At 45.9% G+C, this 14,193-nt stretch overlaps 1 protein-coding gene across 2 annotated transcripts; it reads left to right on the forward strand.

Annotated features, from left to right (window-relative positions):
- The first annotated feature begins 496 nt into the window (after window positions 1-496).
- Window positions 497-11,847, forward strand: ETV2 (ETS variant transcription factor 2). 2 transcript variants are annotated; one of them, XM_081869398.1, is made up of 8 exons: window positions 497-1,381; window positions 2,193-2,297; window positions 5,640-5,819; window positions 6,433-6,516; window positions 7,848-8,015; window positions 9,227-9,418; window positions 10,370-10,488; window positions 11,417-11,847. In XM_081869398.1, exons 2-8 carry the CDS (start codon window positions 2,222-2,224, stop codon window positions 11,600-11,602), a joined length of 1,005 nt encoding a protein of 334 aa, XP_081725524.1. In that variant the 5' UTR covers window positions 497-1,381; window positions 2,193-2,221; the 3' UTR covers window positions 11,603-11,847. The 2 variants fall into 2 exon arrangements, with proteins under 2 accessions (XP_081725524.1, XP_081725525.1); XM_081869399.1 differs by having other exon boundaries at window positions 2,213-2,297.
- The last annotated feature ends 2,346 nt before the right edge of the window (window positions 11,848-14,193 follow it).

Here is a 14,193-nt window from a genome sequence, read left to right on the forward strand (position 1 = left end):
TTATCAGCTGCCATGAAAGGAACCATGAAATCATCTTTTCTCCCTTCACTCCACCCCATAGCCTCCTGGGGTCACAAAGATTTTCCATCACGACCAAAGGTCAAGCAATGGCTGCTGATTCCCTTACACTGTAAGGATCAATACAGAGTTGTTAAGCTACAGCAATAAACGCATTTCACACGGATTGTGAACTCCCCCCAAAAAGAAAAAATAAGATGCTTCTTTGTTGAAATTTCCACTCAGAGCGTGTGTAGATTGCAACATGTGAATTATCATACAGCGGTACCTCAGGTTACATACGCTTCAGGTTACATAGGCTTCAGGTTACATAGGCTTCAGGTTACAGACTCCGCTAACCCAGAAATAGTGCTTCAGGATGAGAACAGAAATCGTGCTGTGGCGGCAGCAGGAGGCTCCATTAGCTAAAGTGGTGCTTCAGGTTAAGAACAGTTTCAGGTTAAGAACAGACCTCCAGAACGAATTAAATACTTAGCCAGAGGTACCACTGTATATCTGAGGATTTGCAAAGGCTGTTTTAAACGACAGCTTTTATGCTCAGGGCCAGCCCTATCGCTGCTATTTCATTGTGCAAACCTAAATGATCAATATGTGATTGAATCTCTCCCTCGAAATAGTAGCACTCTGGAGGTGGTGACCTTAGATGGCCTGGTCAGAGCCTGGGAAAAGTTGTTTCTTAATGGCACAATCCTAGGCGTTCAGGAACAAGTCCTCCTTAGCTTATTTCCTCCAGGTAAATTGGTAGAGGAGCTCAGCCTCATAGTTCTCAGCCCAGGACAGGCCTCAGAGGAAGCTGCGGTGTCTCGTTTTGAGATTTATTAGGGCTACTTCTACAGCCTGACAAGGAGATTCTGCTGGCTGCATCGTGGTCCCTAGAGATAAACACACCAGTCCTGCTTCCTCTCACGATTCCCCCCTCCCTCCCCCCAGCTCTGAAATCCGACCACCTGGCCTTCTGATCTGGGGCTGCAGAGTCGTGATATGTGGACACAAACACACACACACACACACTGGCTGTGACGACATAGACGCCTATCTCCCCCTCCCCATAAACTTAGAAAAAAGTCATGAAACCGGCTAAACCAGCCAATGGCTGGGCAGAGGAACTGGAAGGGTAGGGGGATATTAATAGAGAGAGGGAGAAAGGGCAGCGGTAGCAGCCTCTGAATTTCCTGGCCAAGGAAAAGCACCCAGCAGCATTTCCCCCCCTAAGGCATGGTGCAGGATCCCACCACTCAGAGGTCTGTGTAGGTACGCACACCCTCCCTTTGCCAGTTTCGTTGTCCAAGGAAAAGAAGAGGAAGAGCCAAGGAAGAGGCCACCAGGCAGTACTGGGTCAGCTATCCTAGAACGCAGCAAAGAGGTGAGTAGCCTGCATAGCCCAGTGGCAAAAAGCACATGCTCTATGTGCAGAAGGTCCTGGGTTCGATCCCCAGCATCTCCAGCAAGGGATGGGAAGGTCCTTGGCTGAAACCCTGGAGAGCTGCTGCTGGACCAGGAATCTCTGACCTTCCAGGTGATGCTGGACTCTCACTTGCATTGCCCCTGACTGGCTGCGGATCATGGGAGTTGGAGTCCAGCAGCATCCCTGGAGGATGCTGAGCTAAATGGACCAACAGTCAGACTCAGTACAAGGCAGATTCCTAACTAATGCTGAGGTGATGCCTGTGAGCAGGGAAAGAGAGGCAGCAGCTCAATGCATATTCGTACCACAGGTTTCAGGTTCAGTGTAATTGGCATTTGCAGTTAAGAGGGCCTCGTGTCTCTGGGAAACCCACTGCTGACCAGATCAGGGAGGGGCACTGCCGCTTAGTGGGCTAAGATGGATCAGTGGTTTGGCTCAGTGTAGCACATCTGCCATGCTTTAACCTTAAAACACGAGGCTCTTAATCTCAGGGTTGTGGGTTCAAGCCCCACATTAGGCAAAAAAGATTCCTACAGAGCAGCAGGTTGTACTAGATGACTCTGAAATTCTGTGATTCTATGACGGCAAGTCCAGATATTCACAAACAAGAAGGAAAGCAAAAATCATACTGCAGTCTGATTGCGAGTGTTAGAATATGAACCTTTTTTTTGCTATTGTTGTTTCAACTGTTTATTATTATATCTGCCTTACTTTTGCCTAGTTTTAATATTTCTTTCCTTAAAAAAATAAAAAATTCTGCTCAATTCAGATCTAAATTGGTCTAAATAGATTGCAGACATGGATCCTTGGCGCCAATGCTGGACGGAGCCCCCCTTGCAAATGGTCCCGACTGGAGCAGAGGTGGAACAGTTGGGTAAGAGATTCTCCCTTTTATTCCTTCCACACTCAGCCCTTAATCATGTCGGCTGCAGCCCCATACTAACGAGTGTAGGACTTCCTTCTCAGTGCCTGTGTGTAGGATTGTGCTACTGGGTGTTGCTTTATAGTGTTTTATTTTAAAAGAATGGCTCAAATGAATAAATGGACAGCTTTTTTCATTTTAGGGATTCCTACAGTTCCCACCTATGGCATGTCAAAGTAAAGGACGACTGCCTTATATTGAGTCAGACCACTGGCCTGTTGAATGGTTTAAATATTAAGGTTCATTATTGTTTCACAAGATGTGTATCTCATTAAAGGCCAGAGTAAATATCATGATCTAGTTTTACAGCTGTGAAGCAGTATAGCAGGTACTGTTGTGTTAATTAAGCTGTGTCAGAAATTGGGTATAGTATATAAAGAGCAGCGTTTACCTCTCTCAGTCCCCTGGTGAATAGGTCGATGGACGGGTCATACTTATAGAGTTAATGTAAGAGGAGTTTTTGTTTTTGTAATTAAAGCCAAGCAAAAGATATTTTTGCGTTTCATTGTTTCCTGAACCAGCACGCTTTCTGCAGCACAATTAACCTCCTAAATACGCAACATCTTTCACCTAGATCAGTATTGTCTACACTGACTGGTAACAGCCCTGCAGGGTTTCAGCCAAGGGACCTTCCCAGCCCAACCTACTAGCCACTTTCTCCATGCAAAGCCGATGCTTTTTTGCAGAGCTGTTGCCCTTCCCCATGGGCAACCCTTGCTCTTCCAGTTGTTGTCGTACTGCAACTCCCATCATCCCCGACCTTTGGCCATCCTGGCTGGGGCTGATGGGAGTTGGAGTCCAGCAAACAGCTGGGAGGCTGCAGCCTCCCTTCCCCGATGTAAAGTATGCATTGGTTAAAATATAGAGAGAGAGCCATTCACTTTCTATCTTGCATTAATCAAATTCATGATGCTACAGCCTTTTAAAATGTCTTTGTGGGTAGGTACAGATAGGTAGCCGTGTTGGTCTGCCATAGTCAAAACAAAATAAAAAAATTATCTGAAGAAGTGTGCATGCACACGAAAGCTCATACCAAGAACTAACTTAGTTGGTCTTTAAGGTGCTACTGGAAGGAATTTTTTTATTTTGTGGGTAGGGGTGGGGCTATTGGTTTGGTTTGTCTTTGTTTTGGGATTTTATCTTGTGTTTTCATGCTGTGAACCACCCTGAGCTCTGCAAATGAAGAGTGGCATACAGATAAATAATGATGATGATGCTGATGCTGACACATTCTGTGTCTCTCCAGCATCACTTAAGAAAATGCTCGAAGTCAACGGCAGTAGCCCTGCAGATTTTTTTAAATGCAAAATTTAATGCAAAACTAACACAAACATATTTTTTAAAAAAATGTAAGATGCAAAAGTGAAGCAACACTGGCAATCAAGCCATGAATTATCAAAATGGTTGAAACTGAGCATTGAAAGTTACACATAATGCTCCCTAGGGTAGGTATTAGTGGTAGTAGAAGTAATAATAATAATAAATTTATATACCACTTACATGCCATAATGACTTCTGAGCAGTTTTCAAGAGTGTGTGTGTGTGTGTCTTTAGCAGAAGAAGAGTGGAACAGGTTCTTTAACATTTTTCGTAGGAAGTTTCAACCTTAAAGAAAATGTCTGCATAACTATGTATCAGTGGCGTCTTATCCCTTATAAATTTAGACAAAATTATAAAGTTAATCTAAATGGAGATGTAGAAGAATTTAAGTGGGCATTATTAACATGTACTACTAGACATTCACTGAGATTAAATGTACAGTATTTGGAACACAGTATTGGGCATCATTCAGGAAATCACAGGGCACAAGGTAACGAGAATCCTAAAACGGTGCTTCTTTGTATAATGCAAATGGAAGCATTCAGAGGACAAGACGTTAAAGCAGAGCCAGGGATTATTATTTTCTGAGGTGGTAGCGAGTAGTTTGAAAGTGGTTTCACTTCCTGTGACAGGGTATACACACTTGTGTACACACATTGTTCCCATGTGGCTGGGTGATCACTCAGAGCCACTGCATGTGGAGCAAACAGTTGCCAGTTCTAGGCACCAATGCCAGGGGGAAAGCAGGAGGCTTTATCTTAAGAAATTTTCGGGAGAGATGTATAGCTCAGTGATATGCTTTGCTTGCAGAAGGTCATGGGTTCAATCCCTGCCACCTGCAGTTCAAAAGGATGAATTCACAAATGATGGGAAGGACTTCTGGCTGAAATCCTAAAGAGCTACTGCCAGTCAGAACAGACAAGCCTAGTATATTGCAGATGATGATGATGATGGTAATAATAATAATAATAATAATAATAATAATAATAATAATATTAAATTAAATTAAATTAAATTAAATTAAATTAAATTAATAAAATTTATTATTTATACCCTGCCCATCAGACTGAGTTGCTCCAGCAACTCTGGTTGGCTTCCTTTGTCTTTTTGTTGCCTCTCATCATAGAAGCTTGCAAATGATCTGCAAAGCCTGTGTGGTTAGGGGTCTTCTTCTTCTTCTTCGGCGATCACTTGTAGCCGAGTAAGATTGTCTTCCATAAACATGGTTTTAACAGTGAGTCCGTAAGTGACTGTGGAGGCCAATTCTGGATCCACACATTCTTCCACAGTGGGTACATATGTTTCTGTGCAGGAGTTGATCATGGTGATGGTTTGCCAAGCGTGCCTTCCTCTTAGGGCATTTCTCTCTCCTTTTTGTCCTGAGTTCGAGCGTCTTCAAAGCCCATGACCCCTTTGGTAAAGGCTCATAGGCCAGTGTTTCCCAGTTGTTGGTGTTTGTACTACATTTTTTAAGATTTGCCTTGAGTGAGTCTTTGAACCTCTTTTATTGACCACCAGCATTACGCTTTCCATTTTTAAGTTCGGAATAGAGTAGTTGCTTTGGAAGACGATAATCAGGCATCCACACAACATGGCCAGTCCAATGAAATTGATGTTGAAGAATCATTGCTTTGGCACTGGTGATCTTTGCTTCTTTCAGTACACTGGCATTAAGGGGTAGCCTTGGGATGAATGTAGACACCATTTCTTTCAAGCCAGCTTTAACTTTTGTACCATTTCATGCAGCCGTATCCAGCCCCGACTGCTGTTTATCCTGCGGCCCTCCAGATGTTTTTGGACTCCAACTCCCATCAGCCCCTTCTGGCACAGCCAATGGCTGAGGGGTGATAGGAATTGTAGGCCGGGAACACCGGGAGGGTCTCAACCTCCTTGTCCTTGCCCTGCGAAGAAAGTGTTTTCAAATGAAAGTCTGATGCCCTTACTTCTTTCTCTTTATTTCTCCCCTGCATCAAGTTTTCATGGAAGATTACAAGAAGGTTTTCCAAGAAGAAGACTTCAGCGCTGTAGATTCCTGGTTTTTGCCAGAAAATGAGGCAAATCAGCCGCCGCCAAGTTGGACCGGTGGGAGTTACCTAGCTGAGCTTGAAGGGTTTGAGAAGGAAATGCCGTTCCATCACACGCCGGGCTTGAAAGGTAAATGATATCCCTGGGTGTGATCACTAAAGTATCCCGACCTTTGCATCAGCCACACTGGAAAGGCGTGGGAATCTGTGACCTTCCAGATGTTGATGGATCCCAAGGCCTCATCTGCACTATAGATTTAAAGCAGTATCATACCATGTAAACATTTTAAAATATATGTTGGAAGTCACCCAGAGTGGCTGGGACAACCCAGTCAGGTGGGTGGGGTACAAATAATAATAATAATAATAATAATAATAATGGCATGGCTTCCCCTAAAGAATCCTGGGAACTGTAGTTTGTTATAGAGGCTAAGAGTTCTTAGAAGACCCTCTGTTCCTCTTACAGAGGTACAATTTCCAGAGTGGTTTAACAACCCATCCTTCTTCCTAGAGAACTCTGGAAACTGTAGCTCTTTGAAGGGAATAGGGGTCGCCTAACAACTCTCAGCATCCAAATGACAGTTTCCAGAATTATTGGTCGGAAGCCATGTCTGTTCAGAGTGGTATGATACCGCTGCAAATGTGTATTGCGGATGGGGCCCGCATGTTGTAAGTTGCTTGGAGACCCTTTGGGCAGCAGCAAGCAACTAACAAGTCTAATATTTATCCCATTTCTTTTCTAGGCCTCCCTGAGTACACAAATACGGTAATGGAATTGACACAGGTCTCCTCTACCTGCTTGGATTACAGTGCACTGTATGAAAGAGGTAAGTTATAGGCACTGGCGGAGGAAGAGGGGGGCGGGGGGAGCACACCGCCCCCAGCAGCGCGATCCCGGTGGGGTGCCATTGTGGCTGCCCCCCACCTGCGCAGGGCACCACACCCCCACAGGCTGCATGCCATGCCCCCATGCCCCTGCAGGTGGTGTGCCACCCCCCAGGACGCGTGCCAGCCATGCCCCTGCCTGCTCTCCCCACCCCCCACCCCCCGTGCCGGAGCATGAAGCTCCACCACTGGTTATAGGCAGGAGGAAAGAGATGGCTCTATAGGCAATTTTAGGAAGTTTGGGACACATCAGAGCAGGGAGAGCCAGATGCCCTCCAGATTACAGACTACAACTCCTATCAGCACCAGCAAACATTGACCAATGGTTAGGATTGGTGGGAGTTGGTCCAGGGATATCTGGCAGACCCCACATCAGCTATCTCTGCCTCGAGTCATTTCTGCCTCTGTGGTTCTGGGTTCAGACCAGATGGGCAAATGTTTCATTTCTATACATTACAAAATAATCAAAGCATCTTACTGTAATAAACACACACACACACACACACACACACACACACACAACAAAACAATAAGGGTGCCATAAGAGTCACCCATTGATTACAACAGTGACCAGACATTTAGGCAACAAGAGGCAAAGGCTTTGAGAGTTCAGCAGATTGTAAGATGGCAATTACTGTTCAAAAGCTGGCTTGAAATTATTTTTTAAAAAGGACATTGGCATCTGCTGGCAGATGGGCAAACAAAGAGGGAACCTGGCAAATTTCCAGAGTCCTGAAATCTTGGTACATACAACAAGGGAGCTTGTTTTATGCTTCCAGGTATGTTGTACAGTGGTACCTGAGGTTACAAACACCTCAGGTTACAAACTCCCCTAACCTGGAAGTAGTACCTCGGGTTAAGAACTTTACCTCAGGATGAGAACAGAAATCGTGCAGTGGCTGCACGGCGGCAGCAGGAGGCCCCATTAGCTAAAGTGGTACCTCAGGTTAAGAACAGTTTCAGGTTAAGAACGGATCTCCGGAACAAATTAAGTACTTAACCCGAGGTACCACTGTATATGGAGTTAGTTTTTCTCTGCATGCTATGGGGATGTTTGCTTCACATTGTCCCAGATCCTGGCTGTGGGTGCAAAACAGGAATGGGGATCCTCCAGAGGATATTGGCCTGCAACTCCCATCCACTCCGGCCAGTGGCCAACAGTAATGGGAGGCCACACCTGGAGGGCCAGAGCTCCTTGGTGTGAGGTAAGAAAAGTGGTCAGAAAGTGGTTGCCCCTCCTATTGATGTTTCTTTCTCCTTCAATCGCCATCAGATTCTAGGCTTGCCTATCAGGACAGCAGCCCCACGAGTCTGCAAGGCTCCCCGTATGTTAGCCCTGCGCCTCAGGCCTTGTCTTCTCCTCTGTGCCACTGCTCCCCTGAAGAGCAACGGCCCTCATCTCAGCCTCTGCTCGGAGGTCAACTGGAACAGCAAGAGCCAGGTAGGCATACCAGGCTGTTGGTTTCATGCACTGACACTGGGGATCTCAGAAACCCATCTGTCTGGCCATTGTGGGATCCTGAACTAGGTGGATGATGTTTGGTCTGATCCTGCAAGGCAATTCTAGTCTGTATGTTCTGAAAGAAGCGTGGAAGCAGAGGATTCCGGAGGACGGAAAGCAGAATCTTGCAGGCTCATTAAACAGTTTGCACTGTCTGCGTCAATGTAAGGATGAAAGAAGACCTGCTGGATCCGGCCAGTAGCCCATCCTGTTTTCTCAATGGCGAAGCAGATGCTGATGGGAAGCCGGAAAGCAGGATCTGAGCACAAAGCACTCTCCTCTCTGATTCCCAGCAACCACTGATATGTAATACAGTGGTACCTTGGGTTACGTACGCTTCAGGTTACAGACTCTGCTAACCCAGAAATAGTGCTTCAGGTTAACTTTGCTTCAGGATGAGAACAGAAATCACACGATGGTGGCGCGGCAGCAGCGGGAGGCCCCATTAGCTAAAGTGGTGCTTCAGGTTAAGAACAGTTTCAAGTTAAGGACGGACCTCTGGAACGAATTAAGTACTTAACCCAAGGTACCAGTGTATTCTGATAGCGGAAGGAGAACACACGGTAGCTATTGTAGCCAAGACTAGTCCTACTCAGAAGAGAACCCATTGAAATGAATGGATGTGATTTAGTTTCCATTCATTTTGACGTGTCTGCTTTGAATCGAGCTGGATACAAGCACACTGCTTCTCTAGTTCAATGTGGTTCACTTCACCTAGCCCAATATTACTCTGATTTGGAAGTGTTCCCACAGAATCACAGGTAGATGCCTTCCCTATTACCTGCTACCTGATCAATTTAACTGGAGATGTAAACTTGGGACCTTCTACATGCAAAGCAGATGCTATGGCCCATTCCTAAATCAGAGGAGGACCAAAGGTAGAGTCACAATGACTGTAGCCAGGATTTTTGTTGTGGTGGTGGTGGAGGCAGGCTTTTGTTAGGGGTGCAGAACCTCAGATTTGTATTGATTTTTAATGATTTAAGGGGGCAGCTTCCTGCCTGCCTTTTCCCCTTGGCTACACCCATGAGATGCACAGAAACCCTAACCCATGTTGAGCCCTTCACAAACCTCCATGACTTTATCAGGCATCTTCCACATGCTTCCCAGTCTACCCTCACAGTCCTCTTCTTCCATAATTTCCCCTCTAGCACAAGATTTATTGGGGGTTGTGACATCCCATGATTGGAGAAAGACATCTGGCCCAGCTGTCTTCAGCCAACCGATCCCCTTGGAATGTGATTCATGTCGGTGTGGCCCTCCGGTCAGAACCCAGAGGAAAAAGGAGTCAAGGGACTGGGCAGAGGCCAATGTCACCAACTTGTCCCATAGGGAACGGACAGGTAAGAGTCTGGAAAGATTTCTGCCCTTCCCATCAATACTAGAAACCAGAGACAGGGCCTTTTTGGAGGCTGTTCCATAGCTTTCAAACTATTGGAAAAGTTCATCAAGGTCAGGGGTCAGCAAACTTTTTCAGCAGGGGGCCGGTCCACTGTCCCTCAGACCTTGGGGGGGGGGGCTGGACTATATTTTGGGAGGGGAAATGAATGAATTCCTATGCCCCACAAATAACACAGATGCATTTTAAATAAAAGGACACATTCTACTCATGTAAAAACACACTGATTCCCGGACCGTCCGCGGGCCAGATTTAGAAGGCGATTGGGCCGGATCCGGCCCCTGGGCCTTAGTTTGCCTACCCATGGTCAAGGTCCTCCTCTTTTGGCTTGCAGAGGTCTTCAAAAGGTTGCTGCATTGCTGAAGGCTTTTTGTGCATGACTCTAAAACCTTGGGGGGGGGGGGCAGAATCAGCAGATTTAAATCTGCTCCCCTCAATTTATTCAGCTTGATGTGTGATTCCAGCAACAGCTTTTAATGGCCGTTTTATTGTTATGCTTGTAACTTTGATTTAATCTTGCAAACTGCTTCCAACGATTCCCAGAAAAACACTGTGTAAATCGGGGTCCGACAATGGGACGCCAGCAGGCACAAGTAGACAGCAACCAGGCCGCTACTGGTTTAAAACAATCAAGCGGTGTAAAAATTTCATTAAATAAATAAATAACTAAATAAAGCAAGCTGCCACTGCTGTCCCCTCCCCAACTTCCCTCTCCCTGCTGGGAAGACCTTTCCCCACCAAAATCACCACCACCCAGCCCTGACAGTAATCACAGATTAGGGGGCGCTATACTTGCCTTGCCTCGAGGCAAGCCACTGGCAACCCACGCTATAGCACTGGCTCCGTTGAAGCCCTTCATACCACCAACAACTCCTTGCTTCTCTTTCCTGGACAGCTTCTGGTCCCATCCAGCTGTGGCGTTTCCTATTGGAGCTGCTCCAAGATGGCTCCTGCCAGGCCTTCATCCGTTGGACGGGGAATGACTGGGAGTTCAAACTCTGTGACCCCCATGAGGTGAGGCTTGTATGCGAGTGGAAGGAGTGGCACTTAACCCACAAGGGGGAAAGCTCCTCCCATCAACAGAGGTGTACCAAGGCTCCCTTGAACCCTTGGCAAGGAGAGCATGTGGATGGGCTGGCAGGATCCGAGCCAGAGTGGTGTGATTTTTACACCCCCTTGGTGGGGGCCAACCTCACCAACCCTAACCATCAATACAGGGAACCAGAGGGGCATGGAGAAAAGACCTTTGCGGTGCAAATCGGGGTTTTAGATGTATGCTTAAGAATCAAAATGTGTGAACAGAATCAACATCAGTTTGAAAACCTGTGTATCGTACAGGAATGGGAGATAGGGTTCATAGAAGGGACCCCAAGGGTCATCCAGTCCAACACCTTGCAATGCAGGAATTTCAGCTAAAGCATTCAGGACAGGTAGCCCCCCAAACTCTGCTTACAAGCCTTCAAGGAAGGAGAGCCCCCCACCTCCCGAGGGAGACCATTTCACGGCTAAACAGCTCTTGCTGTCAGAAAGTTCTTCCTGATGTCTAGTCAAAATTTCCTTTCTTATAACTTGAAGCTATTGGTTCGAGTCCTACCCTTGAGCAGGAGAAAACAGCTATGCCCCCACCTCGCTACACCACAGGGGAGCAATCTGTGGGTCTCCAGCTGTTGTCAGCTGTATGGAAAGTAGATGCCATCATCTCACTAGCTGGCCTTTGCCAACCGGGTGCCTTCCAGCTACTTCAGACTATGTGCTGGTTGGAGAGTTGATGGAACTGTATTCCAAATCAGCTAGAAGGTTCAGGTTGCTCAAGGCTGCTGTAGCACAACACGTTCAGCTGCAAACTCAACATGCAACAGGTCTCTGGCTCTTGTGATCTTTATGCTGACACAGTGCTTGGGGGCTACCTTCCATCCCATTCTTCTTTCTCAACTATGGGCAGGTGGCGAGGCGCTGGGGCAAGAGGAAGAACAAACCCCGCATGACCTATGAGAAACTCAGCCGCGGCTTGCGCTACTACTATCACAAGAACATCATTCACAAGACCAGCGGACAGCGCTACGTGTACCGTTTTGTCTGCGACATCCAGGGCCCGATGGGTGAACTAGCTGAGAAATTGAACAGCTAGAAAGGCCTAGTATTGTTGTCGTCGTCAAGCCCCTGGGCCTGCCCTCTGCCAACACCAGGAAGGAAACAAGGAGCAAGGTGCTAGTGGGGACATTGCCAGCTCCTTTAAGACTTTGCTTAAGAGCTAAGTGGACAGCAAGGCTGGCACAAGGTTGGTGCTTCTGAAAATAGGACATTTTCTGCTGCTGCTGTTTGCAGGCTGGCCAGAGTCTGTTTGCCAAAGGTATGTCCATTGAAGCAGGTTTCACTCTTGCGGGGGCCCAATTAGTGCCATTGCCTTCCGTTAAGAGTTTGGGTGTAATCCTTGACGCCTCCCTTTCCATGGAGGCGCAGGTTACAACAGCCAAGTCGACATTTTTCCATCTTCGCCGCATCAAGCAGTTGGTCCCTTACCTTTCCCACCCCGACCTGGCCACAGTGATGCATGCGATGGTCACCTCCAGGCTTGACTACTGTAATTCGCTCTATGCGGGGCTGCCCTTGAATCTGTCCCAGAAAGTCCAGCGAGTGCAGAATGCTGCAGCGAGGCTCCTCACGGGGGAGCATATTCTGCCATGGGAGCATATTCACCCAGTGCTTTTCCAGCTGCATTGGCTCCCGGTGGAGTACAGGGTCAGATTTAAGGTGCTGGTTTTGACCTTTAAAGCCCTTCATGGCCTAGGACCCTAGTACCTATGGGACCGCCTCTCCTGGTATGCCCCATGGAGGACCTTAAGGTTCACATATAGCAACACCCTAGAGGTCCAGGGCCCTAAGGAAGTTAGATTAGCCTCAACCAGAGCCAGGCCTTCTCAACACTGGCTCCGGCCTGGTGGAACACTCTGTCTCATGAGACCAGGGCCCTGCGGGATCTGATTTCTTTCCGCAGGGCCTGTACGACAGAGTTGTTCTACCTGGCCTTTGGCTTAGAATCAGTTTGATTCCGTCCCCTCTTTCTTTTTCCTTCCTCCTCCTATGAAGAGACTGCATCCTAATGTTTTAATGTTGTACCTTAATCTTTTAAATTGTATTTTAATCAACTTGTTTTTATTATTGGTTGTTAGCCGCCCTGAGCCCGGTCTTGGCTGGGGAAGGCAGGGTATTAAAAAAAAATAATTATTATTTGACAAAGTGAGAGTTTATGCTTTTTGCTCCCCACTCATGGAGCAGGGAACAAAGACGAAGATTTGATCAGAAGCAGAAAATACCTGGCATTTAGTTGGAACAAAATAGAGCAGGGTGGGAAGAGTATGTAATTCCTTGGTGTCTCTCTCCTCCACTCCTCCGTCATCCCCATGCCTCATTTGCTGAATATTTTACCAATTATACATACAGTATTCATAATATGCAGAGAATTTTCTTTGCCTTCCTCCCTTGGGTCAGTGGCTAGATTGTAAGCCACTTGGGGCAGAGGAACCGTCTTTCCAGAATTTGTAAAGCACCATGTACCGTAGTAGTATGAAAATAAAACAAACAAACAAACCCAAAGCGTAATTTTTAGGTGGGTGAAAATATCTCTCAACGTTGGTTGCAGGGGCCATGGCAGAAAGGAAGCAGCAAAATTTTAGCAGCTTTTCAAAAAACCACGCACCATGAATCTAAGTACGGTTACAGTTCCCCATCGTGTTTAGTCATTTAACATGCACAGGATTACAGTGCAATTGAGAAGTCTAATTGGTCAGTTTCCTACTCTTACTTACCCGGGAGTAAGGTAACGAACTAAAAACAGTAACAAACTAAAAACAGGAACTAGTTCTGAATAGACATATACAGCATTAGAATAATTTCTCCAATTCATAGCAAACATCCACATGTTTTCTGAATGTCCACTTGTTTTGTGGGGTACCATAGCCTTTTTTTCAGTGGGAGAGACATAGAGTGCAAATGTATGTATGTATGTGCATTTGCCTGCCTGCAGTGGAAGATGGCAAACTTTCAGAATAACTCCCGTTGCAGAACCTGCTTCTTAGGATTCAGAGAGGTAAGATTTTTCCAAGTCGTCACCACAAACACCAGACTGGGTTTATATGTCTGGGAAATGCTGAAAATATCATTTCCCCTGCACTGCAATTCAAGATAGACCCAGAGCCATCTTTGATGACATAAATTACATGATGTTTGCTGTTAATAAAGGAATCAAGAGACTGCTGGTAGGTTAAGCAACACAAACCCTTTTCTTTTTTTAAAAAAATTTTTTTATTGGATTTTCACATTTTATAACAACACACACACAGACATATAAATGGTTTCATATCTTTGCTTTCATAACCCTCTTTCCCTGACTCCCCCCCCCCATACATCCCAATTTCCATATTAAATTCAGCAAGTTCTTATTTCCTTCCCCAATCCTATTCTTATCATGTTTAAATTTGATTCTTTTTGTTAGGCCCAATTCAATAATCTTTTGCTTATATACATTAGATCCTTATTCTAAGATCAATCAAAATTCTTATACAAAAAATTACCCTTTTTTTTATTAAAATATGAATCAACATTATAAAAAAAAAACCAAAAATCCTAAAATTTTAAATTCTACTTTTCCCCTTCCCTCCCTGCCCAGGTATCTGTCCCTTCCAAAATAACTGTCCTCTTCTAAGATCCCTAGCCCGGATT

The sequence above is a fragment of the Podarcis erhardii genome (assembly GCF_964252035.2).
Source record: "Podarcis erhardii genome assembly, chromosome: 7".
Taxonomy (NCBI): domain Eukaryota; kingdom Metazoa; phylum Chordata; class Lepidosauria; order Squamata; family Lacertidae; genus Podarcis; species Podarcis erhardii.